Here is a 25,613-nt window from a genome sequence, read left to right as displayed (position 1 = left end):
GAGGTCAGGGCGCCGTGGCGTGGCCTCCCCAAAGGGGTGCAGACTTGGGGCAGGGGCTCTGGGCCCTGTCGAGAGCCTGGGAGTCTGTGTGGTCTCAAATTTCTTGGCTACAAAACAAGGGGAATTGATCTGGGCGACCCGTAAGACCCCTTCTGGCAAGCACCCCATAGATTCCGTGTGGCCCTGAGGCTTCAGCAGGCACCTATGTGCTTGTGACTTTGTAGTTTTCAAGATACTTTTTTTTTAAATTTTTTTTAAAATTTTTATTTATTTATGATAGTCAGAGAGAGAGAGAGGCAGAGACATAGGCAGAGGGAGAAGCAGGCTCCATGCACCGGGAGCCCGATGTGGGATTCGATCCCTGGTCTCCAGGATCGCGCCCTGGGCCAAAGGCAGGCGCCAAACCGCTGCGCCACCCAGGGATCCCTTCAAGATACTTTTATGAAGATCCCACTTGACTCCGACGACCTTACTGAGGGGAGGAGGGGATTGGTGATCCACCCTGTGCATGGGCGCGTCGCCACCAGATGGTTCACACGGAGGCTCTGTGGGCGAGGCGAGGGTTACCTGTATGGGGTCAGAGGGCCTCCCCCTGCCCCGCGTGGCCCGATGGCAGCCAGCGCCTCCGTCCTATTTCACACAGCGTCTGGCTCTCCCCTCCCGGCCCCCGGCCCTGAGAAAAGTCCCAGATGCACTGGAGAATGTAGGCAGAGATGGAACCCTCCCAGGTGATCCAGGCCCGTTGGCGGATGAACCACTGGGCAGGAAGGAGGCAGATACAGACGTTTCCAGAAGACTGTACAGCTAGTGCTGCTTATTAGCGGCGGGACTTTCATAAAGTGGCCGTGGACACGAACGCCATCACCAGTGCGTCAATCCCACGGGGCCGAGAGGAGATCATTTGTACACTTGGCAAACTGTAGAGTCCTGTGCATGTGGGAAGCATTGGGTATTGCTCATGGAGACGAGAGGACACTGAGGGTTTAGACACAACACAGGGAGCCGTGGAAAAGAGATTCATTCTGTAAGCCGTGAGCTGTCTCCTGGGCTGTGTCGGTCTGACGGCTTGGGCTTCGTTACCAGTTTTCATCAGAAAGAGACTGGAAGTCTCGGAAGGAGCGGAAGGGATCAGAGGGGTCCCCCGTTCACCTCACATCGTGGTAACACGGGACGACCCTCAGGGTCACAGCTATTTATCCAGCACCCTCGTTATATCCAATAAGGACTTGCTTCAGAGAAGAGCCCCGTTTTTAACATCCTAGCCAGTTTTGTGAACTGACGCAGGTCTTCGTCAGAGGTCGTCAGCCAAGAGCCCCGACGTTTCTGCCTACATGACGCTTCCCCATCCCCTGTGAGTGGGAGAGACCCTGGGATCGCTCCCTCGGATGGTTTCCGGGGCTGCTTTATCTCAAACCCAGAAAGGCTCATTCTGCTTTTCACCGTCTTAACATCACAGGCTGCCGTCCGTCTGTCACGTCGTTGGGCATGTGTTTACGGAGCGTTCCGGAGACTGGGTGGGAAGCGCGTTACGCCTTAGCACCGTTATCAGTTTTATAGGAGCTGAAGCGGAGCGAAAGGATTTAGGAATAATTGGGTAATCAAAGGGAATTAAATCAAGAAGGGGAAAATATCAGTTTTGGCATCAAATGGGGAGCGTTTACGACTCCACATCTGTGGTCTTTATGCATTTTAATCAAGTCTAATTTATGCCATTAAGATTTACTTCTGCTGCATCTACTCGCTCAGACGCTCAGACACGGCCGACTTTGTATTCGTTTCTGGATACTTCCTGAAACACGGGCGCATCATCTCGGTTCCCAGGAGAGTCCCCTACCTGCTGGGCGCCGGTGCAGGCAGTGGACCCGCGGGCGCCGTGTCCCCCAGGCCACGTGTGGCTGCAGGAGAGTAAGGCGTGCATGGTACCCGGCTGCTGGGGACCTGCGGGAGTACGCCGTGCCGTGCTCCTGGGCTGCACGTGCTGCCGTGACTCTCCTGGTCCTGCTTCCTGGCATCTTGGCCTTGTCTCCCAGGGGATCCTGCATCTTCAGTGAGAAGTCCATTTAGCCTAATAAACAGTGGCTGTGGTCAGCGCCCTGTTTTTCAAGATGCACCTTAAACACGTAAAGGGTCAGTGTGCTGGGCTGTGGAGTGAGACTATATTCACAGGCAGAGTCATCCTAGAAGTATTTGGTTTCCTTTGTAGCATTTTCGCTTCTGTATCACGTCTGAGAATGCATCTTGGACCTGTTCTTTTGTTCATGGCTTTCTCCACTTTTTTTTTTTTTTAAGATTTTTAATTTATTTACTCATGAGAGACACAGAGAGGCAGAGACACAGGCAGAGGGAGAACCAGGCTCCATGCAGGGAGCCCGATGCGAGACTTGATCCCGGGACCCCTGGATCATGCCCCAGGCCGAAGACAGGTGCTGAACCACTGAGCCACCTGCAGCATTTGTTGTTCTTATGTTCAACAGTCATTTGCAGAGACAATTCTAGGGCAAACGAGGGGAAAAGCCTGAATAGTTTTGGAGATCACAGTGGCTCTAGGAAATCAGGAGTCTGACTCTTTACGAAGCCTTTGTCCTTTAAGGGGCGGGTTGAATGTTAGTGACACAACAGCTTCTCTACGTCTGTCCTGAACTTACCACGTGCGGGCCATTGAGTTACGGCAGTTCACATCTCCCTTATATTCCTCAGTAGCCCCAGAAGGAGGCGCGTGCTCTCATGCACCCATTTACGCACAAGGAGACCTAAGACGCAGGCAGGTTAGGTAACTCACCCAGGACCACACAGCCAGAAAATGGCAAAGTCAGGACGTGGAGCCCACAGGCTCCCTCCACACCTGGAACATCCACATCATTTGAAGGAAATGTGTGTCTTCGACTGGAACGACAGGCTACAGTACATGCGAAGCAGTGTCTTCCAAACCTTTTTACATTGAGACAAATCTATTTTATTTCAACTAATGAAACCGCATCAAACAGTTCTCCCCTTACCGGGTGGATGCACTGTGACTTCTCCTTCCTATTTCATTTCTAAAGTGTCCGTTGTGACCCTTAACATTGCTTTCGGGACTTGCCATAAGGCCACAACTTGCAGACCAAGAGCTCCTGAGGGTCCGACCCCTAAGGTCGCACGTCGGGAGCACCCGGACTCACGTGGTTGTTGGCCGAGTGCCCGTCGGCAGCTGTCCCGCAGTGCCCAACACCGTGTGTGGACTCACAGTGCATAAATAGATGAGAATCCCCTCCTCTCCTCCTTCCCTTTTCTTTTTAAAAGCAAAGCCCTGAAGTTTTGCCAAACGTAGAGATTATTTGGCCTGGAACAGGGAAGGTCAAAAATCACTTAATAACGGTCTCATTATGGAAATGCGGGTCATAAATGCATTTTATGAAGCAAGATCCGCTTTCCCATCGATTGTACTTGTAAGTGTTAAGTCGTTACCTTGCTGTTTGTCCTGTGCCCGGACGCTGGGCCCTCGGGGACCCCGTGAGGGTGTCCTTTGCAAGGACGGGCTGGGCTGGGTTCCCCCGTCTCCGTGGCCGCCCAGGGCAGCTTCCTGGGTCCTGCCCGGCGTTCTCCGGAAGATGAGCCCAGCCCCACATGGTCTGCCACCAGGGAGGGGGCTCCCCCGAGCCTGCCAGTCTGCCCTGGCCGCGGCCCAACATCCAGAACTTGTCGGGTTGCGGGCCGTGGGGTGGCTGGGAGCTTCCGGCAGGTGAGGCGGTGCTGTGCTACCCGACGGCCGTCGGCCGGGCACGTGTCTGGAAACACTGGTGTGAAGGCTGATTGGTTTGCTGGACGGGTGTCACCTGACAGCCGTTCCGCAGTGTCATCCCTCACTGATGCCTCGTTATGGACACGCCGCCAGCCCGCGTGGCTTCTGGAATGACAGGCTGTCCGTCCATGGGGTGGGCCCCAGGCGGCAGACGGTGCGGGGGGGGACGGAGGGCCTTGCCAGCCAGCCCTCAGGATCTGCCTGGTGGCCCTTTGTGGGTGCTTAGAACTCAGCAGGCCGGTCGCCCAGACTGTCCCCTGACGCGCCTGGAGGGCTGCCTCTGGGGAGGCACAGCCTCGGCCTGGGGCTCTGCAGCTTCCGAGAGGCTTGTCTGCATCGCTCATGATGGGAGAGAGCAGAGTCCACCCGGCGGAAGCTGGGTTTGCTCAGGTCTGCCGTCATGCTGCCAGGCGTGCGTCCTGGGGTCCCCACGTTGGGTCAGCGCCGCCCCGCCTCTACTGCGGGCTCCCGGTCCACGGGTGATCTGACTCAGAGCCGCTCCCTGGGCCCGGGCCACGGCCTCTTCCGAGGCTCTCCCCAGCAGCGCCGTGCACACTGCACTGGGGTCCATGGGAGCCCCGCATCGGGCGTGTGGGGGGACACGGAAGGTTCGCACGCCGCCCAGAGGCCGACCACGAGGCTTGTTTCCTGTGCGGTCATTCACGCTTCCCCACGGTCTGTGCTCAGTCCCGCTGAGCCGGTACGGAGACCCTGACCCTCCGCAGGCCCTTTCCCTCCAAGGGTCTGTGAGGCCATGAAGACGCGAGCCGCGCCCCATGCGAAGGGCCCCGGTGGGGGGGGCAGGGCCAGCACGGGGAGCCCGAGGCCGCCTGTGGGTCCTGCTGTGCTGCTCACCCTGCTGTCCAGACCGCCCCTAGGCTGGCATCCTCCCCGGGGGGCCCAGGCTCGCACCGGCCCTGTAGGTGGTCCCGCGCCCCCCGAGGGCCGAGGCGGGCCCTGGACTCCAGCTCCCATGTGCAGACACGCGTGTTTCCACTGTGGCAGGGACGCCCAGGACCCTCTCACTAAGGAAACACAAAGAAAATCAATTTCCGTGTCTCTGTCCCGTTTCCTCCTCCAAAGATTCATGCAGCCGCTCACGGGAGGTGGTCGCGGCCGAGTCGCAGGGGCTATGGTGCGCTCTGCCCTCCCCGAGGATGGCTTTTCAGTTATAATAAGCCGAGGATTGCCTTTCACGCCTCCTTCATCTTCCTGGTTCTTCTCAGAGGTTTCTGTTGCTCACAGTGAGGCTGTCTGGCGGGCTTCAAGGGACTCAGAAGTCACAGACCAGTGGGGTCGGGACCTCGCAACGCGCTGAGGTCGGGCTGCTTTTCCGTGCCTGTGCAGACCCTGCTTCCCGTCGCTTCCACTGCTTTCAATTGGAAGAACTGCGCTGCTCTGTGGGGTTCGGGGTCTACGCCAGGAAGACCCTCGTCGGCGCCCCCCTGCCTTCTGCCTGCTGTGTCCCCACCCGTCCTCGTTCCCCCTTTGCACCCACCGCTGCACCCCGTCGTCCATGTGCAGAGACAGGGAGGAGGCCCAGCGTGGAGCAGGGAGGGGAGGGGAGGGGAGGGGAGCCCAGATCCATCCAGAGTCAGGGTTCTGAGGGATCCAGTCCCAGGGCTCATGGAGACTCCGGCTCCGCTCTCACCGGGGTCTGTGTCCTCAGAACTTTTCTGCCTGGGGAGCGGGCACAGAGCCGGGGGTCGGCACCTCTGACCCGGGGTGAGCATGGCTCCTGGGGGGTGTGAGGGGGACCTGAGGCTTGGGGAGCAGAGGGCGGGGACGGGAGCTGTGCACAGGGCTGGATGGGGGGCCTGGGAAATGAAGGAATGCGGTCCACGGGGCTCGGAGAAGGAAGGGGGGGTGAGTGGCTGTGGGAGAGCCCTGTCTGTGCTGGGGCCCTCCCCCCACCTCTCCCTCCCTCCCTCCACCTCTCCCTCTCTCCCTCCACCTCTCCCTCCCTCCCTCCACCTCTCCCTCCCTCCCTCTCTCCCTCCTTCAGGAGGAGCCCCTGTGGAATGCCCACTCACCCAACAGCATGCTGGGTGCTGAGGAAGTGAAGAGTAAGACCCGGTTCCTCCAGGGCAGGGGTCCCCGCCCAGTGGGAGAGGCTGTGAGGCCACGGCACTACCAGGGGCCAGGGGTCACCTCTAGAAGATCTGGGCCTGGTGCCTTGAGGGCAGAGAGGCTCCTGGGCAGACTCTGAAGGGGGAGGATGGCTCCTGGGAGGCACCTGGAGCTGGTCCTGGAGGGTGGACACATCATGGGGACCAGCCTCCCCCAGGGGCTGATAAACCCCCTCCTGCCTCAGGGGAAGGAAGGCAAGCCCTCCTGCAGGGCTGGGTCCCCTCCCCAACCACAGGCCACTGCGTCCCCTCCTCACCCGCAGCCTTCCTTGCTCCCGCCCACCGTGTGCAGACAGATTCAGATCCCTTTCGTCCTAGAACTTAAACAGGGCAAGAGGAGAGCCTCCCCGGGCCTGGGCAGGACGTGCCCCGTGTTCCGTCCGCAGCAAGGGGAAGTGCTCGCTTGCTGCCCCCGCGCCCTCCCACCTGGGCAGGTGCCTCCCCGACAGCGCCCCCAGCGCCCGCCCTCCTCAGCCAGGGGCTGCTGCTCGCCCCAGGCCACCCGCCTGCAGAGCCACCTTCCTGTGTCCTCAGGCCCCTGGTGGGGTGCCCAGCGGAGCCCACGCTGTCCCCTCACCGTGTTTGCTCCCAGGAGCCGCCGCCCACGTGCACACATGCACCCAGGGCTGCGCACTTGCCCACTCGCCCCTGCAGCCAGTCACTGTCCTTCCCGGGTGTTGGAGGACCCGCCGGCCCCAGGTTCAGCCCATTGTGTCCGTCAGCAGGCTCGGTGCCCGAACCCGGGGGCCACCCCGGACGCCTCCCGTAACTCACGTCCGTCCCCCGGCTGCTGCCGCCCCTCGGTCCCAGAACTGGAACGTCTGTGTCCGCAGAAGCCCCTGCAGCCGCTGTGCCCGGCTCCCCCGCTGCTCCTGCCCGTTGGCCTCTCCCTCTGCCCCGGCCCACGGGTGCACCTCTCACAAGCCGCTGTGCAGGCCCTGCTGCGGCAGCTCCCGCTGGCATCTCGGGAGCCTGTCCCGCCTCCTGCATGGTCCTGCAAGCCCGTCCTTGCCAGGGAGGCCAGTGGTTCGGGGACTCGGGACCCAGGCGGGTCTTTGTTCAGCCTCCATCCCTCGGGCTGACACCCCGAGCACACGAAGAACCCACGGAAAAGCCAAAGAAACAAATAATCTCATTAAAAATGGTCGGAAGACATGAATAGACATTTCTGCACAGAGGACGTGCTCGAGGCCCAGCCCCTGGCCAACAGGCCGCGCTCAGCCTCCCTCTGCCGCCCCCGCGCTCCCCCACCCCGGGGCCCCGCATCAGCCGCTGCACCCTCTGCGCCCACCTGTCCCCTGTCCTCTGTCCCCTGTCCCCTGTCCTCTGGTGGGCTGGTGTCCATTCCTTGTGCGCCTCAGCTGCCCACCGCCCCATGCGGCCCACCTGCTTCGGGGTCACCCGAGGCTTCCAGACTCAGGCAGGCGAGGGCCAGCACCATGGACGGGTCACGTGACACCAGGCCATCCCCTGGGGACCTGCCCCCGTGGCTACCAGCAGGTGTTCACCGCAGACCCACAGGGCCTGCCCTGCCCATGGCTGCCCGCTGCCTCCGTGTAGCCGGGGTCACCCCAGCACGCTGCCGACCCCTGACGCTGTCATCCACTCCTTACATGTCGTGCACCTGCTTCTATGCAGGCGATGGCAGATCCTGCGGGACGTGAAGATGGAGAGGTGGCCGGACCTGTCCTCGAGGGGTATACAGCCCAGACCTGGTGGCGGCTGCCGTCCACATGATCCTCGTCGGCTGCAGAGCGGGACTGGGGGTTAGGAGGGCGGGGCCCGGAGCCTCCAGACACGGGGCAGGTGGGGTAGGCTGAGGGCCAGGGGCGAGGGCTTTCACCATGGGGGCGTCCGTCACAGTGCGGTCAGTCTGTCCTGTGTCCCGCGAGCCCGCCCCAGCCTTGCAGCCTCTCGCACGCACGTGTGCAGTGCTCACCCTCCCGTGTCCCTCCCAGACCCTGCGAAGGCTGACCTGGCCACGGCTGGACGCGTCCAGGGGGCACCGTCCCAGCAGGGAGCAGGTCCACGCGCACCAGAAGGCCTGTGTGTGGGTCGTGCTGGAGGCGCTTATGGGCGGTGGCGGCCGGTGACCGTCGCTGGGGCAGGAAGGGCCATGGCGTCCAAGAGCGTGTTCAGAGGTGCCTTCTCTTCTGTGTCACCTGGGCTTTGCCAACCTGCAGGTGTGCACTGACCCCGGCATCCCCGAGAATGGGGGTTTTCCTCCAAAGCTCTGTTGCCCAGCTTTGCTGCCAGGCCGGGTTCTCGCTGAAGGGCCCCACAAAGAGGCTGTTGCCCGTGGCCGTGGCACTCGCCGGGGCAGGTGGACGCCGGCCAGAACCAGGGCTGAGGACGCAGGGACACGTGTTACCCCGAAGGTCTGGAGGACCGAGCAGGGCGGTGCCAGCGACCCGCGGGCGTCGAGGTCGCAGTGACCCCACGGGCCCTGCGTGGCCACGAGCTGGCTTGCCTGCGGCGTGGAGCGACTGTGAGCTTGGTATCACCTGTGCAGGTGCGTCCAGGGTGTGACACGAGGCGCGGGGCCCAGGCCGGGGCTGCCCTCGGGACCGGAGGACCGGCGCGGGCTCGGCGACACCAGCCCGGGGCTCCCACGGTCACGACACCCCGCAGCCAGCGCCTCCGCAAGGCCATCGAGCGCCTGACCCCGGCGGACCGGGGCGAGAGGGGCAGGCGGGCGCCCGAGCCCCGAGCCCTGAGCTCCGGCCCCGTCTCCGCCTCGCGGTCGCGTCGTCTCAGAGCCAGGAGCAGGGGGAGGGCGAGGGGCAGACACGCGGGGGTGCAGGCCTCGAAACAGCAGGACGGAGGGACTGACGGCCTGAAGGCGGACACAGATGGGGGACAGGAGGGCCCCCCCCCCCCCCCCGCGGCGGCGGGGGGCGGGGCCTGGGACGGAGGGGGCGGGGCCTGGGCGGTGGGGGCGGGGGTGGGGGTGGGGTGCTGGGGCAGCAGGGGCGGGGCCCGGACGGCAGGGGTGGGCGGGGATGGGGCGGGGCCCGGGGGCGGGGCCCGGGGCGGTGGGGGCGGTGTCCGGGGCGGCAGGGGCAGGGCCCAGGGCGGCGAGGGCGGGACCAGGGGCGGGACCAGGGCAGGTGGGGGCGGGACCGGGGGCGGGACCAGGGCAGGTGGGGCAGGGCCTGGGGGGGCCGGGGCGGGGCCAGGGGTCACCGCGGGGGTGAAGGGCCTGGTCCTCAAGCTCCTGTGCGCCCTCGACCCGCCGGGCCCCAGGGACACGGGGTGCACAGCGCATGCACCGTCAGGCCCGCGCCCTAGGTCGGGGTCACCCCATTGGTCGCCCACAAACGTGGGGACCCCGTCCTCCGACTCCGTGTGTGCTCCTTGCGCCCAGAACATTCGGGGACCCCGCCCCATGCCGGTGTCGCGGGCCCAGGCTGGCCACCGGCCGCCCCCGCCTCCTGGACTCCTCCCGGGCTTCCAGGCGGCAGCCAGGCCTGCCCGCGCGGACACCCAGGGCCTCCCTCGCGCCCGCACAGGTGCCCGCACAGGTGCCCCGGGCCCGCCCCGCTACCCACGACTCTACTCCAGACGCACGATGCGAGGCGGGTGTGGACTCAGTGGACACCAGCGGTGCACGAGCTCCGCGCCCCCCGCGCCGTGCGTCCTGGACGGGCAGGGACCCCCACGCCACTGGGCGACTCCAGAGCCCGCCCGGCCTGGGCAGCTACGAGGCTGGAGGCTGGTCTGGGAGCCAGGGACGCGCGGGGTCTGCGGCAGGTGCAGCGCCCGGGGCGCGGTGGGTGCCGCCCGCGGGCCGCCGCGCAACAAGCACGCCCTCTCCCGCCGTCGTCCGAGACTGGCCTACATGGATGCAGCGGATGCGCGTCAACCAGGACACGGAGGCAGGGTGTCCCCCCCCCCCCAGACGGGCAGGGTCAGCGTGGCGATTCAGGCGGCCACCTGCACGGGGAAGGAACTAGCGTGTTTTAAAAATAAACGTCTGAATGAGACCAGAATAGGATTCACACAAATCCACTCATATGGAGACAGTACTGGGGGGGCGTGGGAGTGAGAATCACCTGCGTGTTGCCAAACCCGGCGTATCACCGACATTAAGGGAGACGTTTCATTTCGCGCCCATTCGTGGCATGGCCGGGCCGTGGTGCGCCTCGAGGGTTGTGTTTGCTGTCCGTGGTCCCCGGGTGCAGAGGGCGCTGGGCTACAGCCTCCTGCCCCGACCCCTCCTCCTCGGGATCCTGATGTGGGGAGGGGTTTTGGACAGTCCCGGGTCGGACGCCTCCAGCCCGGGAGCTGATGCTTCGCGTGGACCCAGGCGCCCCAAGCCCCGGGCACAAAACCACAGCCTCTGCTTTTCCTCTGGGGGCTTCTCTCCTGGAGGCTGCGGCCACGGACAATGCAGGTGTTTGCACCGGGTCTGGCTGCTGCAGGGACATTCATCTGCACGTTGGTCAGGATGCGACCGTGTGTCCCCGAGCAGCTCCGAGGACGTAGGTGGTCATGCGGGCCCTCCTTCCAAGTCGGTTCCAGGTGGTTGCACAGGAGACAGATCAACGGACATGGGTGAAGCTGCGTCCACGCCGGGGCGTCCAGGGCAGGTTCCAGGATGGCTCCAAACCTCTGGGAGGCTTCCCTGCAGGGGCCCAGCTGCCAAGGGCCAGGGCCAGGGCTCTGTGTGCCCCCCGAGGAGGAGCTGCGCCCAGGGCCTGTGGTCAGCGTGGCCCCTGCGACTGGCCTGGCAGCTCTTTCTGCGCCAGGAGCAGCAGGGACGCACGTGGGGAACACACAGCCAGGTCTCAGGGCAGCCCGATTGTAACTTCCTGAGGACCCTCCGCTGCGTGCAGGGTGGCTGCACCCGCCTGCATCCCCCCATGCTGAGAGGCTTGGTGCCCCTTCACGTCCTCGACAACATCGCGGCTCCTCACTTGTTTATTTTCGCCCTCCTGACAGGTGCCTCATTGTGGTTTTGACCTGTGGCTCCCTGATGATCAGCCAAGAGGGTTTTTAAAAAAATATCATGAATGTGGGACGTCTGGGTGGCTCGGTGGTTGAGCGTCTGCTTTCAGCCCAGGGCGTGACCCCGGGGTCCCGGGATCGAGTCCCACATCGGGCTCCCTGCACGGAGCCTGCCTCTCCCTCTGCCTGTGTCCCTGCCTCTCTCTAGGCATCTCATGGATGAATAAATAAAATCTTTAAAAATGTATCCTGAATGCATGTTGAAACTTATCAAATGCTTTTTCACTTATCAAGACAATTCTGTGTTTCCCCTCTATTCTGTCCCTGTAGTGACAGGGGTTGGCTGTCAATGTTGAGTCAATCACCATCCAATAAGCCCAACTTACTCGTGACGTGTTTTTTCTTTTTTAATGTGTTGCTGGATTGTATCTGCCAATATTCATACACACGTGCCTATGTTGATGGGACGGATTGGGTCAGTCTTTGTTTCACAGTCGGTCACACTGCGCTCACCAAGCAACCCCGAGTGTCCGTGTGCGACGGGAGTGATTTCCTCCTTAAATGTTTGGTGGCGTTCATGGGGAAGCCACTAGGCCTGGAGTTTTCTTGGCAAGAATGTTTTCGTTTTGAATTCGACTCATTTAATATTTGTAGGATTGTAACTGCTTTCTGCTTCTTCTTGTGTCAGTTTTGGTAAATTGTACAGTGTTTTTTTTGTTTGTTTGTTTGTTTGATTTTTCATTTGTGAGTTTTTGGCCTGGAGTTTGTTGTAACATCGTATTTTGTTAATACAGGATTTGTAGCAGCGTCCCTCACACTCATGGCCCATGTGGCATCCACCTTCGTTCCGCGGTCACTTTCACCTGCCGGGGAATCCATTTTAATGATTTTAAAGAACAAGCTTCTGGGTTTGTTATCGTCTCTGACCTACGTTTCCTTGTTTTCATTAATGCTTCCTCTTTTATTTATTATTTTCTTTCTGGTACTCTCATTGAGTTTCATTAACTGTCCTTCGTCTAACGTTTCTGGAAGAAGCCTCAGTATTCACGTGTATCTAATGACACACCAGGACGTGTGAAAAGGAAGAATTAGCAGAACTTTAAGGACAAGTCCACAGTCACAGCGGGCGCTGGAAACACTGCTCTCCTGGGGTTTCAGTCAGGAAAAACCAACCCGGATGCAGAGAAACTCCAAGCAACCTTATTAGCAAACTTGACCCAACCAACCGCTGGATTCTCAGCTACTTTTCTTCTAACACCTGAATCTGTAGTTCAAGGGACGATCCGAGCTGCAGCATTTTCACTCTTCTCCGTTCACAATATATATATTTATCACTGTCGCCTCTTAGACGCACAGGTTACATACGAAGGGATTAGTTTCCACACATGGGGGGTATTTTTTGTTACTCATTCGCATCTGAATTTCCCTGCGGCCAGAAAATGTGCTCTGTGATTCAATGTTTGTAGCCCAAGGCTGATCGATTTTTGTGAATGTTTTGCTTAAAAGATGTCTTAGTGCTTCCGAGTGAACAGCTGAGAACCCACAAGGAATTCCTCTCCACGGACTAAATATAAAAAGAAGTACTTAAAATAACAAAACACAAACTCCTCCCGGACATAAGCCAGTCATGTCGCATCCCCTGCGTAAAAAGCTGCTCATGCTGCATCGCATGGGAGTCGGGCCCAAATCCCCCACCCGGGTCTACAGGGCCCAGTGTGATCTGGCCGCGTGCGTGTCCGTCCCCCTGCCTCCATGCTCACTGTATCTTGGACACTCACTGTGCCCTGGCCTTTATACCACCTGTCGCACTCTCTGTCTCCCCTCTCCCCTCTCCCCCTCCCCTCTCCCTCTGCCCTCACCCTCTCCCCTCTGCCCTCTCCTGTCTCCCTTCTCCCCTCTCCCCTCTCCCCCTCCCTCTCCCTCTCCCCCTCTCCTCTGCCCTCTCATTCTCCCTCTCCCCCTCCCTTCTCCCTTCTCCCCTCTCCCTCTCCCCTTTCCCTCTCCCCTCTCCCTCTCCCTCTGTGCCTCCTCCCAGATCTACAGGAGGCCTCGCCATTGGGCTCAGCATAATCGATGCCATCTCCTCAGGCCCACATCCCCTCGGTCAGTCTGGTGGCCGTGCACCTGCTCCCAGAGCAGCCCTCGTGCCGTGTGACCGTCAGCTCACACACCTGCTGACTGTGGGTGGCCCTCCACGCAGCGTGGCAAGGGTGTGATTCCTGACCGTGCCCAGTGCCCAGCACGTCTCATACGTAAGCTGTGTGCTCACAGCAGCTCAGGGGCAGAGGGACAGACAGGCAGATGGGGGATAACGAGCTTTGTAGATGTGGGTGGAAACCGAATGCTGCAGAATTCTTCACAGCAAGGCTTCCAGGGCCCTGACCGTGTAGACATGAGTGCTGAGCCACGAGTGTGTAATACGTGCTCATGCTCCTGGAAACACGTTTTAGGGAGAATTGATGGCGGAAGTTGGCACTTCCAGGAAATCAGATTCGTTTTCACATATAACTGACTCTTGAAAAGCAAAGTAAACCTGGTGGGTACGTGGCACATGGTTTTAAAACCGTCTCTGCTCTATTCCTGGGACCCTGCTCCGGGCTGACTAGTGTGATCAGTTAGCTTGTTCTTCGGTATAGACGTGTGCTTGTGCCCTAACATCCCCTCTGTCACTAATTATACTAAATCCCCTGTTAAAAAGCAGGACTCAGGAGCAGCGATGGGGGGGATCCCTAGAGGGGGGCGTGTGGTCCCTCAGGCGCAGCCCCCAGTGCCCGTGTGTGCCCGTCTATGTGCAGTGTCACCTCTGGCCGTGCTCCCCACACAGTCGGACACCGGCACCTCTGTTCGTAGTCCTCGGCGACGGCGTTTCTGCATTGGCCGGAAAGAATTTAAAAATCCTTGCTGCTGGCCGGACGCACGTGAGCCTAGATTTGTGTTATGTCTGTGTGAGACTTCAGAGTGGACGAAGGTCACGTGTTCATTTGGGCACTGAAAGTCCTGGCTTCCCTGTTGCCATATAGTAAGGCTGCAGTCACGTCCCGGGGCGCCCCGGGGGGGCCCTGCTCCTCGGCTCCGCCGTCGGGGCTCAGGTGCCAGACACAGTGGCGACAGTCCGAGCCCGGCTCCGGGCCAGCCTGCTTGTTCCACGGAGTTGGGTCCTGTCCTTTTCCCGGGCATAGCCCTGCTGGCCTCAAGGCTGGAGCTCCAACTGCCCGTTGGTATGTTCCGGTCCCCGTGGAGGGAGGCGCGGTGGCCTGGGCCCCTGCTGTCATGTGGCCGCCGTGGACACGGGCATCTGGTCGGGGGTTTGGGGCATCCACGTGGGCGGCCGCTGTGCGGAGGAGCCACCTCCCCAGGCAGGCGCCTCCTCCCCGCTCGGTGTCCGGCTGTCCCCTCCGTCCACTACCTGCCCCCTGCCCCGGACTACCCGCCCCACCCCCCAGGACCCGGGTTGGGTCTGGACAAGTCGACCAGGGAACCGGTACGTTGGCCATGTCACCCCGCGCCACGTGGCCCATGTACAGCCAGGGTGTTACAGACGCGTGCCCTGGGAACCGTGTTTTTATTTGCTGCAAGTAATCCCTACCCAGCGCTACTGAAAAATGTCAGGATGTGCCCGGAGGCCCCAGGCTTCCCGCTGCCGGCACCCATTTTCTGGAGCCATTGTCGGGTTCCCTGTGGCTCCAGCCAACCCAGCCGCAGCCCCGCATCCGAGCCCCCGGGACGGGGTGTGCATCCTTGAGCACAGGCGGCCGCGGCACCTTCCATCTGCTGCTCAGGCTTGGAGCGACAGGCCAGGGTTTGGGGAGCTCCAGGGCCAAGGCTCCCACCGAGACTTTCCCAACCACATGCTGGAGTCGGGGGCTCGGGGAAGGGAGGTGCAGCCCCGCGGGCCTCTCTGCTCCACGAGCACATTCCTCCCGCCCTGAGGCAGAGGCAGCGGGCGGCCCCCACGGGCTCCCTCTGCACCTAGTCCCACAGTCGCCCGAAGCTCGGCCTTGGGGTGTGAAGCGTGGGGGCCAGCGGTCAAGTTCCGTTCGTGGCTGGATCCGGGCACCGGGTCTCCCCAGAACCCCCTTTCCTCTGTCCCTGTGAAGCAGGTGCTGCCGCTGGTCCTGGGACCTGAGCGCAGCCGTGAGTGGGGCCTGCAGACGCGGGGTAGCCTGAGGCCAGCTCTGACCATGAGGCCTTCCTGCCGGGCTCTGAACCACGACCGGGTTCTAGTTTAAATTTAAAAGCTAGGGGGTCCCCGGGGGGCTCAGCGGTTTAGCGCCACCTTTGGTCCAGGGTGTGACCCTGGGGTCCCAGGTTCAAGTCCCACGTCAGGCTCCCTGATGGAGCCTGCTTCTCCCTCTGCCTGGGTCTCTGCTTCTCTCTCTCTCTGTGTCTCTCATGAATAAGTAAATAAAATCGTTAAAAAAATAATAAAAATAAATTTAGAAACTAACGTGTCCCTCTTACACAATTGCAGATTGCCGTGTCCCTCAGATCGAAGATGCGGAGATCCGTAACAAGACCTACAGACGCGGGGACACGCTGACGGTCGCCTGTCACGAGGGGTTCAGGATCCGTTACCCCGACCCGTACAACATGGTTTCCTTGTGTCGTGATGATGGGACGTGGGACAACCTGCCCCTCTGTCAAGGTGGGGGCGGGGGCGTGAGCTGGAGCTTGCTCCCCTGGGGCCTCGGGGGGGATGCAGGGCCCACCCCACACGCCCATCAGGCTGCAGAAGCCGCAACCCCGGGTTCGGCGCGTCGGGGCCTCCTTCACGCTAGGAAACCAAATGGGGTCTCAGAAGGAGGCGTCCGGCAGCCAGGCAGCGGGCACGGTGACGAGCACTGTGTGTGCGCTACGCAAATAACAGCGTGTTTATACTTATTTATACTTATTTCGGCCACACGTTTAAGGTCGGCCCCACGGAGGCTGAGCTTTCCCTAATAACGTTTTCCCTTTTTACAACGCATGAGGAGCAGGGAAAGGATCAACTTCAGATTTTATCCAAACCGCCCCGAGAATACTCATCCTCTTGCGTTTTTAAAACTTGCCTGGGCCAACGGAGGGCCTACGTGTGGAAAGAGGTCCTCGCATTCCCGCTGATTCTGGTTTTGTTTTTTGACGCGTGGCTCGGATGGAGGAGCCAGCAGCTGGGGCATAAGTGCTGCGGAGGGCAGGGGAGGGCAGGGGAGGGCGGCGGAGGGGAGGGGGCTTCCGGGGCACAAGCGGGCTCCGTGGGGAAGGCTGAAGGTTGCCGTGCGGCCCTGCCGTGGGCAGTGAGTTACTTCGTCCTGTGAGGACTCGGGCCTCGTGGCCGCTTTGCCGAAACCAAGGCCTGGGCGGGGAGGACAGAGGGTGCCCAGGGGCCCCCACCTGCGCGCCTCTCTGCGGAAAGCATCGGTGCCGGGTGTGTGGCCTGTGACAGGCCGCCCTTCAGGGCGTATGAGACTCGGGGGCACTTCCCGGGACGCCCCTGTTCCCTCCGAGCCCGTCCTCCTCGGTCTCTGTGGGCTCATCTGTCCCAGTTATTCTGTCCCTATTCTATTCTGAGATGCCCGATGCGGTGCCCTCCTCCGGGTCCCCGTGGCCTTCCCACCGCGCCCCACACTCGGACCTCAGAGCATCACCGAACAACCGGGGCCTGCAGCCCACAGCCACCTCCTGCCCCCTCGGGCCCTCTGCCCCCACGGCTGCTGCCCTGGCCCGCACCCTGTCCCCAGGTCTGACCACCCACTCCGCCCAGCACGGGCCAGAGGACCTGGCGGCTGACCCCACGAGCCTTCGATTGACACCTCGTCCCAAGGCACCCGCAGATCCGGGGCCGGAGCCCAAGGTGCTGGCTCTCCATTGCCTCGAGGTGCAAATAGGAATCACGGGGACGCTTTTCCGCTGCGGTGTTCAGGTCGGACTGTCTCCCGCCAACGAGCATCCTCCCTTGTCGGACTTGCTGCCCAAGGGATAACAGCCCGACTCCTTGGGGCAGCGGCGGGGGCTGGCGCTGTTCGGGGCTCCTGTCCGGAGCACCTGGTGTTTTGGGGAGCGGCTGTCCACCGCGGGCCAGATGATTTTATTCAGGGGGAGCCAGCTTCCCTGTGTGGGGGGCCGAGAACCTTGGTCCCGCTCAGCGGAGCGGTGCTCGGGGGCTCCGATGCGCTCCCTGTGTTTTCTAGTTGTGGGTTCTGCTCTCCCAGTCTCCCTCTGCTCCCTGACACTTCGCTTTTGCCGTGAACACGGTCAGTGTTCAGCCCCGAGGTTAGACTTAGGGCTGTGGAGATGGGACGTGGTCACGTGGCTCCCATGTTCACCCCCCCAGTGGGTGGTCTGGGTGGCGGGGGCTCCTGGGCCTCCCCAATGCAGATGCTGCACCCGAGCACTGACCACCTCACGGGGCGCTCGGTGCTTAGACCCCCGGCGCCGCCCACGTGCCTGGAGGGGCAGGGCCTTCTGCCTGCGTCGCTCACACGCGGTTCTCCGGGGGCACCAGCTCCTGCAGGGCTTTAGGGACGGCAGGGAGCCCAGGCGGGTGTGGAGCCCGGGGTGATTCTAGGGTGACTGGAGGCTGCAGCCCCTGGCCAGGGCTCCCGCGTCCAAGATCTTAGATCCTAGATCCTAGCTACACCCTCCCTCCCGACCCCCCGGCTCCATGCAGCTTGCAAGGTTTGCAACCAGGAGAGTGAATACGTGCATCGTGATGGAATGGGAGGCAGACGGGGTGTCGCGTGCTGAGCCAAGCAGGGCGACCACAGGGCCAGGGCATCTGGGCCCTGGATGCACAGAGGTGACCCAGTGGGACGGTCCCTCCTCTCCCCCCACAGGCTGCCTGAGACCCCTGGCCTCTTCCAACGGCTACATGAACGTCTCCGACTTGCAGACTTCCTTCCCGGTGGGGACGGTCATCTCCTACCACTGCTTCCCCGGATTCAAGCTGGAGGGGGCCGAGTCCCTCGAGTGCTTGCACAGCCTCCTCTGGTCATCCAGCCCACCCCGGTGCCTTGCTCTGGAAGGTAACATGCCTTGGGGCCTGGGCGGGTGAGTCTCGGGCCTGAGGAAGTGGGCGTTTCAAAGGGAGGGAAAGGCCGAGAGTTAGGGGCAGCCTTCGCTCTCAGCGCCTGCGCGCACTGGTCCCACGGGTCCCATGGGTCCCGGCAGAGGCAGCACCAAGGACCAGCCGGAAACCCGGCCCCAAGGGGATCAAGAGCAAAGTTCCCAGCATCAAAGGTTAAGCGGCAAACTATTGCCAAAAGAAGTGAAACGTCCTCAAAAACCAATTTTCTCCGCACTACGTGGAAACATTGTACCACGGCGTCATTAGTCTCAGCCCTTGTGTCGTTGTTGCGTCTGGGCGTCTCCCGCTTTCTGTGCGGTTTCGGCCGGGCTGTGGCAATGAGCCTGGAGCCGGGTCGCTGGCCTCCCTCCTCTAAACACTGCACAGGCCTTAGCTCGTGCTCGGAAGTCACCCCATGTCAGGTCCACGGCTCAGACTCGGCTGCGCGGCCGGCCTGTCACCTGCCCCACCCTGGGGACCCTGACCTCCAGGGTGGGACCCCCCGGCCCAGGGCGCAGGCGGAGCCGAGCGGGCCGTGAGCACAGTGGCTCCTCGGGGCCTGGGGGCCTCCTGCCCCGGAGCCGGAGCTGGGCTCAGGGTCGGTGTCATGGGTCGGACTCCGTCGGTCTGAGATGCCTGCTTTAAGGCCTCGTCAGGTCCAGGTTAAAGGTTTTTCAAGTGGTCACCTTGTGAAGAGCAGCGTTTGGAGCTTGCAGAGCTGCTCGTGGAGCCTCCGAGGACGCCGTGAACACAGTAAGACAGATCCACGCGTCGGGGCAACGGGCAGAGGCACAGGCAGTGAGCTGGTGGCGTCCCTATCCCTGCGGGGGGCCGTGGCCCTGGGTGACCCAGGCGGCCCAGGCCCGGAAGGCCACGGGGGTGCGTTTAAAGAGTCTGTGTGTTTGAGAGATTGTGCGGGAGAGCGGGAGAGCCCGGGCAGGGGGGCGGCAGCGGGGGCACAGGCACCCCAGACCCCAGGGTCACGACCCGGAACCTCTGGGTGCCCTGTGTGTGTAAACCATTGTCCCAGCTGTCCCCACATGGCCCCCAGAGACTGGTGGAGCCACCAGTGAGAGCCCAGACCTGCCGAGAGCCAGGGGGTCACCGGTGTGGGGCCCCTGCACAATGGGCCAGCCAGGCTCGAGATGGCGGCTCCGCGTGCTCTGCAGCCCAGCGGGAGCAGCGGGACCCACTCCCGCCGCGTGTTAGAGAGCCAGCCAGTTTTGAAAGAATTAACACCCAGGAAGGGACTCGTCATCGTAGACGAGGTGTGCCCCTCTCTGCCGCCACCGAGGAGAGCCGGCCAGCGTGATGCCCTGGGGTCGGTGCAGCCTGTCCGACGCCCCACCTCTGGCTCGGGGCTCCCTCTGCCACACGGCGCCTCTCGTCTGCGGCGGGCCGCAGGGCAGTCTGAGGGCTCAGCCTCCTCTGGGGCGGCGTCAGCTGGCAGCGGCCAGGCTCACAGGTCGGCAGGCCCAGAAGGGATGCCCGGCCTCGTGAAGGGGTCTGTGCTTTGGGAGGAGAAGCTCTGGCAGCTTCACCCAAGGTAGTTGGGTCCCGGCGCCCGCACACTTGTCCCGAGGGTGGACAGTCCTGGAGCATGTGCTCCTGGCAGTGGTGTTGGAGGAGGTGATACTGCACCTGAAACCATGAAGCCTTGAGTCGGAATGTTGCTCCATCATTTAGAAATAGACGTGGACATATGAATATACCCGGAAGTGGCGCCTCGGGGTCTGCCTCCAGCCTGGCCCGCGTGGGCCTCCGCCTTGCACCCAGTGCCGCTGACCTGTCTGTGCTCCCTTCTGTCCCCCCACCCCTGCGAGGCATCCATCCCCCTCTGTCTCTTTCACACCCACACACGGAATCCAATAAATCTTTAGGATAAAAACAACCCCCAAACCTTTAACAGCGAATATGGGCATTTTCCCAGTGCTGAGGACTGGGTTTATGTCGCTGGTGGTGTTGACTGAACAGCTGCTAGGCACAGAGCAGCACCAGACTGGACACTGGGGAATTACAAAGAGAGTAACAGTCATAATCCATTACCCCGAAGGGCCTACACTCTACTGGGAAGAAGCGGATGCCAAGTCCCACGCTCTAGAGACCAGCATCGCTGCAGATGGCACCTGCGTTGGTGTGCAGCTGCCTTTACCAAGGGCCACAGAGTGTTTATGACCTTGGGAAGGTGGAAGGACCGTTCTCGTAGGTGATACCACAATCGTAAAATGAAAATTTCCACCTGGGGTTTGCTGGAGTTTTATTTATTTCTCTCAGAGACCAGACAGAAGCATGTTTTCTATCTCTACTTGAGCTTTGGGAGGAAAGGAGTCTGAACATCTCACTCATACGGATGGCTGTGCATTTTGAAGCTCTCTAGGGCCCATTAACCTAGGCTGTGTGGCTCAGGGTGAGGATGCAGCCCAGTGGTTTGGAGGAAAGGAACATGGAAGGACGTCTAGGGGCGTAAGGATAAGCATGTGAATCACCTGTGCAACAATACTTGCAGGGGGACCGCATGCCCTCCTTGGGGCTACAAGGGATCCGGGGCATAGAGGCTACAGAGAAGGGCTCTCTCTCTACCTGGAGAAGAACCATCGAGAGCCTAAAGTAGCCAGAACATTCTCACAGTCAGGTTCTCAGATGCCTGGGGAGTAGCTCAGGGTGGTGGGAATCTTGTGGCAGGCATTCATGGGAGCAGGTTAACCACAGAGGTCACAGGTCTGCATTGTTGAGGCAGGTAGCGAGCACTGGGAGGATGGAGGGGTGAAGCTCAGACTTGGACCTGGGGATCCTTGGTTGTGATGCCTCCTTCCACACTCAAAGACTCTTTCGTCTACCACTGTGAAGTTAGAGGCCTAGAGCCTTTAACCAGAAGTCCTTCTTTCAGTAAATATCATGGAAAAAGATGGGTTCAAATCTAGAAAGGACCAAGTTCTGCAGTGCCATCCAGGGGACACCTCCATATCGCCTGGTCCAGAGACCAGCAAGGGTTATGATTGTGGCCCCAGAGGACTGTATGTATTTGCACACTTTAAAAGCTGCTGACTGGCTTCCAGTGAGCCTAAAGCAAGGTACTACATGAGATCCTTCCCTCTTGGAATACTGACAGGTCTTGGAACACCTTCAACAGGAGCATATCACCAATAAATCAGGCAGTTCAAACAATCACAAAGGCTCCAGAGACAACCAAGGGCTAGGGCAGGATGAATGAGAAGTTTCATTGCCTCCAAATGTCACTCCTTTAAGCATGAGAGAAATAACTGTTGGGCCTAACGCGTAGAAACAAACACAAAGCGTCAAGCAAAATGAAGACACGGAGAAATGTGTTTCAAACGAAAAAGCAAGACGAAACCTCAGAAAAAGATCTTAATGATAACAGGGATAAGTAATCCTCCTTGCAAAGAATTCAAAGTCGTGGTCACAGAGATACTCACCTAACTCAGAAGAAGACTGAATGAACACAGCGACAGAAAACAATAAAGTACCAAACAGAAGTCACAGAGCCCGAGAATGCAAAAACTGAAGCGAGAAATACACCAGGGGGACTCAACTGCTGGATGAAACAGAAGAATAGGTCAGGGAGCTGGAAGACAAAGCAATGGAACTCACCCAGACAGAGTAGCAAAGAGAAAAAAAGGGGTTTTACAAATGAAGATAACATAAGGGACCTCTGGGACAACGTTGAGTGGAATGACATTCACATTCCAGGGGTCCCGGGGGAGGGGGGGCAGGAAAATTATTTGCAGAAGTAATGGCCAAAAATTTCCTTAATCTGGGAAGGAAACAGACATCCACATCCAGGAAACCCAGGGAGGGCCAAATTAGATTAATCGAAAGAGATCCACCCCAAGACACATTATAATTAAAATGTCAAAAGTTAGAGAATCTCTAAAGCAGCAAGAGAGAAACGACTTATTACATGGAAGGTAAACCCACAGGCTCTCAGCACATTTCTCAGCAGAAACTCTGCAAGGCAGGAGGGAGCAGCAGGACGCATTCGAAGTGCTGAGGGGAGAAAACTGCCAACCAAGAATACGCTCCCCCGTGAGGTCATCATTCAGAATCAGAGGAGAGGGGGATCCTTGGGTGGCTCAGCGGTTTAGCACCTGCCTCCGGTCCAGGGCATGATCCTGGAGTCCCAGGATCAAGTCCCACATCGGGCTCCCTGTGTGGAGCCTGCTTCTCCCTCTGCCTGTGTCTCTGCCCCTCTCTCTCTGTGTCTCTTATAAATAAATAAAATCTTAAAAAAAAAAAAAAAGAAAGAATCAGAGGAGAGAGAAACACTTTTCTAGACAAAAGCTGAAGGAATTCATTGCTACTAAACTGGCCTTAAAGAAATGTAACAGGACATCTTTAAGCTGAAAAGAAATGTGACTAATTAATAACAAAAAAATATGGAAGTAAAAAACCTCACTTGAAAGGGCAGTCAAGGCAGCAGCTTAGTCACTTATAAAGCTAATTTTTAAAGTTAAAAGACAAAACTAGCAAAATTAACTATAACTACATTGATTAGTTTGGGGGCACATAAAAAGATGTAAAATGTGACAGAGAAGATAAACTGGGGGGGAGTAAAAATGTAGTGTCTTTGAATGCATCCAAATTAAGTTTTAAAAAAAGTAAAAAAAAAGTAAATAAATTAATTTAATTAAAAAATAAAAAATTAAAAAATTAAAAAAACAGGGATCCCTGGGTGGCGCAGCGGTTTAGCGCCTGCCTTTGGCCCAGGGTGGGATCCTGGATTCCCGGGATCGAGTCCTGTGTTGGCTCCCAGCATGGAGCTGCTTCTCCCTCCTCCTGTGTCTCTGCCTCTCAGTGTCTCTCTCTCTATGTCTATCATAAATAAATAAATCTTTTAAAAAAATAAAGTAAAAAAAAAAACAAATTAAGTTGCTACGATCTTAGGATAGACTGTTTTCAATATGGGATGATGTATGTGAACCTCATGGTAACTGCAAAGCAAGAATGTATAGTAAAGACACAGGAAAATGAGAATGGGATCCAAACCCAACACTGAAGATGGTTATCAAACCACAAGGGAGGAGAGAAAGGGACGAAAGGACCAGAGGAACTACGGAGCAGCCAGGAAGCAAGGAACAAAATGGCAATAAGTAGACGCCTGTTGATAATTACTCTAAGTGTAAAAGGACTAAATTCTCCAGTCAGAAAGACAGGGAGTGGCTGGGTGGGTTGAAGCAAGAGGCTCGCGTCTCTGCTGCCTACAGAGGACTCACTTCAGAAGTAAGGACAGAGATGGGAAGGGAAGGGATGGAAAGACATCCCGTGCCATGGAAGTGAGCAGAAGAGGGCAGCCCGGGTGGCTCAACAGTTTAGCGCCACCTTCGGCCTGGGGCATGATCCTGGAGACCGGGGATCGAGTCCCACGTCGGGCTCCCTGCATGGAGCCTGCTTCTCCCTCTGCCTGTGTCTCTGCCTCGCTCTCTCTCTCTCTGTCTCTCATGAATAAATAAATAAAAAAAAATATTTGGAAGTGAGCAGAAGGGCCAGGGAGCAACGCTTCTGGCAAAGACTTTAAACCAAAGACTCGAGGGCGGACCACGAAGGGTTCTTTCCTTTGTACGTAATGATAACGGTGCCAGTCCAGCAAGAAGATACAACGGCCACATTTGTACCCGATACAGGAGCACCCAGATGCGAGAAGCAAATACTAACAGACCCAAGGAGACACCGTTTATTACCCCCCTGCATCGATGGGTAGATACCAAGAAAAGGACAGGAAGTCAAGAAGGAAACATCGGCCTCAAATGACACCTTATACCACATGGACTTAACAGACACGTACAGAAAGTTCCATCAAAAAGTGGCAGATTGGGACGCCCGGGGGGCTCAGCGGTTTGGCACCGCCTTCAGCCCAGGGCGCGATCCTGGAGTCCCGGGATCAAGTCCCACATCGGGCTCCCTGCATGGAGCCTGTGTCTCCCTCTGCCTGTCCCTCTGTACATGCGTGCTCTCTGTCTCTCTCTCTCTGTATCTATCTATTTATTTATTCATGATAGATACAGAGAGAGAGAGAGAGAGCGAGAGAGAGAGAGAGAGAGAGAGGCAGAGACACAGGCAGAGGGAGACGCAGGCTCCATGCAGGGAGCCTGACGGGGGACTCGATCCCAGGACTCTGGGGTCACGCCCTGGGCCGAAGGCAGATGCTCCACCACTGAACCACCTGGGTGTCCCCCAAAGATTTAATACCTGTTCTCAAAACTTCCAAAAAACGTGAAGAGGAGGAGATGCTTCCAAACTCGTCTTACGAGGCTCGCGTTCCCCGGATCCCAAAACCAGACAAGGGCGTGGCAAGCCAGTGTCCCTGGAGCTCGGTCACGTGCGAACCCTCATCACGGTATCAGCCTGCTGATCCGGACCGCCCACGGGCTTGGGAGACGGCGCTCAGCATCCCTCAGCATCAGGGAGACGCAAACCAGAAGCGCCGTGAGATCCCAGCTCGCACCTGTCACAGTGGCTCGAATCAAGGCCAGGAGACCCCAGGAGGAGAGGACGCAGAGCCGGGGAATGTCTTACCTGCTGGTGGGCACGCGGGCCACCGCAGCTGCTGCGGGGAAGTGGGGACGGGCCTCGAGAAGCTGGAGACAGGTCCCACACGGGATCCCCTCCCTGGGGTGCTGTGCCCTGCGACCCTGTGACCCTGTGATCCCGCGACTGGGTATTTACCCAAAACAAGTGAAACCACTGATCCGAAAGGACACGGGTGCCTGTGTTGGCGGCAGCGCTACCCACAGCAGCCGAGGTCCGGGAGCGGCCCGGGGGCGCACCGGGGGGTAAACGGATGACGAAGAAGTGGTGCAAATGCGCAGGATGTTGCTCGCTGTGGGGTTAGGAATGAGGTTGTGCCATTTGCGACGGCGTGGGTGGACCCCGAGGGTGCGGTGCTGAGTGAGTCGTCAGCGGCAGATACCGCGTGACTTCACTCCAACGTGGGACCTAACAAAACAGAAACAAGCCCCAGGGCTGCGGATTCAGGGCACGTGTGGGTGGTTGGCAGGGGTGAGGCGGGACGGAGACGTAAGACCGGGTGGTGCTCTGAGTCTCGGGCACCTTTGAGCATCGCTGACCCATCTGCGGCCTGAAACGAAACCAAAAAGGAAGTTTCTCCCCCTGAAATGTCAGAACCGCAGGTGGGAAGCGCCCCAGACCGAGCTTCCATCTGGGGGTGGGAAACCGGGCCGTGGCCGGGGGCTCCTCCTACCGTCACCGGCTCTGGGTCTGCATGCACCCTGCAGCACCCGTGCCTCAGGCGTGGGCTGAACCCCGGGGGCGCCGGCCTCGCAAGGTGGCCTGTCCCCACGGCAGCTCTTGCGGCAGTTAAGCAGGCCTCGGCCGCGTGAGCAGCTCCCTGCCCAGTGGCCTGGGGCCAGCGGGTGCACCGAGGGAGGGGCTGCCCCGGGCATGGGTGCACCTTCCCGCTGGGGCTGTGACCCCAGGTGACCTTCTGAGGCATCCGCTCCCTCCCCTGCTGCCCCAGTGTGTCCGCTGCCCCCCACGGTGAGTCACGGCGACTTCATCTGCCACCCGCGGCCTTGCGAGCGCTACAGCCACGGGACCGTGCTGGAGTTCTACTGCGACCCCGGCTACAGCCTCACCAGCGACTACAAGTACATCACCTGCCAGTACGGGGAGTGGTTTCCTTCCTACCAGGTCTACTGCATCAAGTCAGGTGAGCCCTGGCGGGGACCTGGGACGCAGA

General features: G+C 59.6%; 1 protein-coding gene across 1 annotated transcript in view; it reads left to right on the top strand.

Annotated features, from left to right (window-relative positions):
* Nucleotides 1-25,613, top strand: part of SUSD4 (sushi domain containing 4) — a 46,531-nt gene that overhangs the window by 17,376 nt on the left and 3,542 nt on the right. Inside the window, exons 3-5 of the mRNA XM_041773505.1 lie at nucleotides 15,329-15,502; nucleotides 17,670-17,858; nucleotides 25,392-25,583. Of these exons, the coding sequence (XP_041629439.1) occupies nucleotides 15,329-15,502; nucleotides 17,670-17,858; nucleotides 25,392-25,583 (555 nt within the window). The remainder of the gene's footprint in view (nucleotides 1-15,328; nucleotides 15,503-17,669; nucleotides 17,859-25,391; nucleotides 25,584-25,613) is intronic.

The sequence above is a fragment of the Vulpes lagopus genome, chromosome 11, assembly GCF_018345385.1.
Source record: "Vulpes lagopus strain Blue_001 chromosome 11, ASM1834538v1, whole genome shotgun sequence".
Taxonomy (NCBI): domain Eukaryota; kingdom Metazoa; phylum Chordata; class Mammalia; order Carnivora; family Canidae; genus Vulpes; species Vulpes lagopus.
Note: the sequence above shows the minus strand (reverse complement) of the source record. Positions and strands in the feature narration are given on the sequence as shown.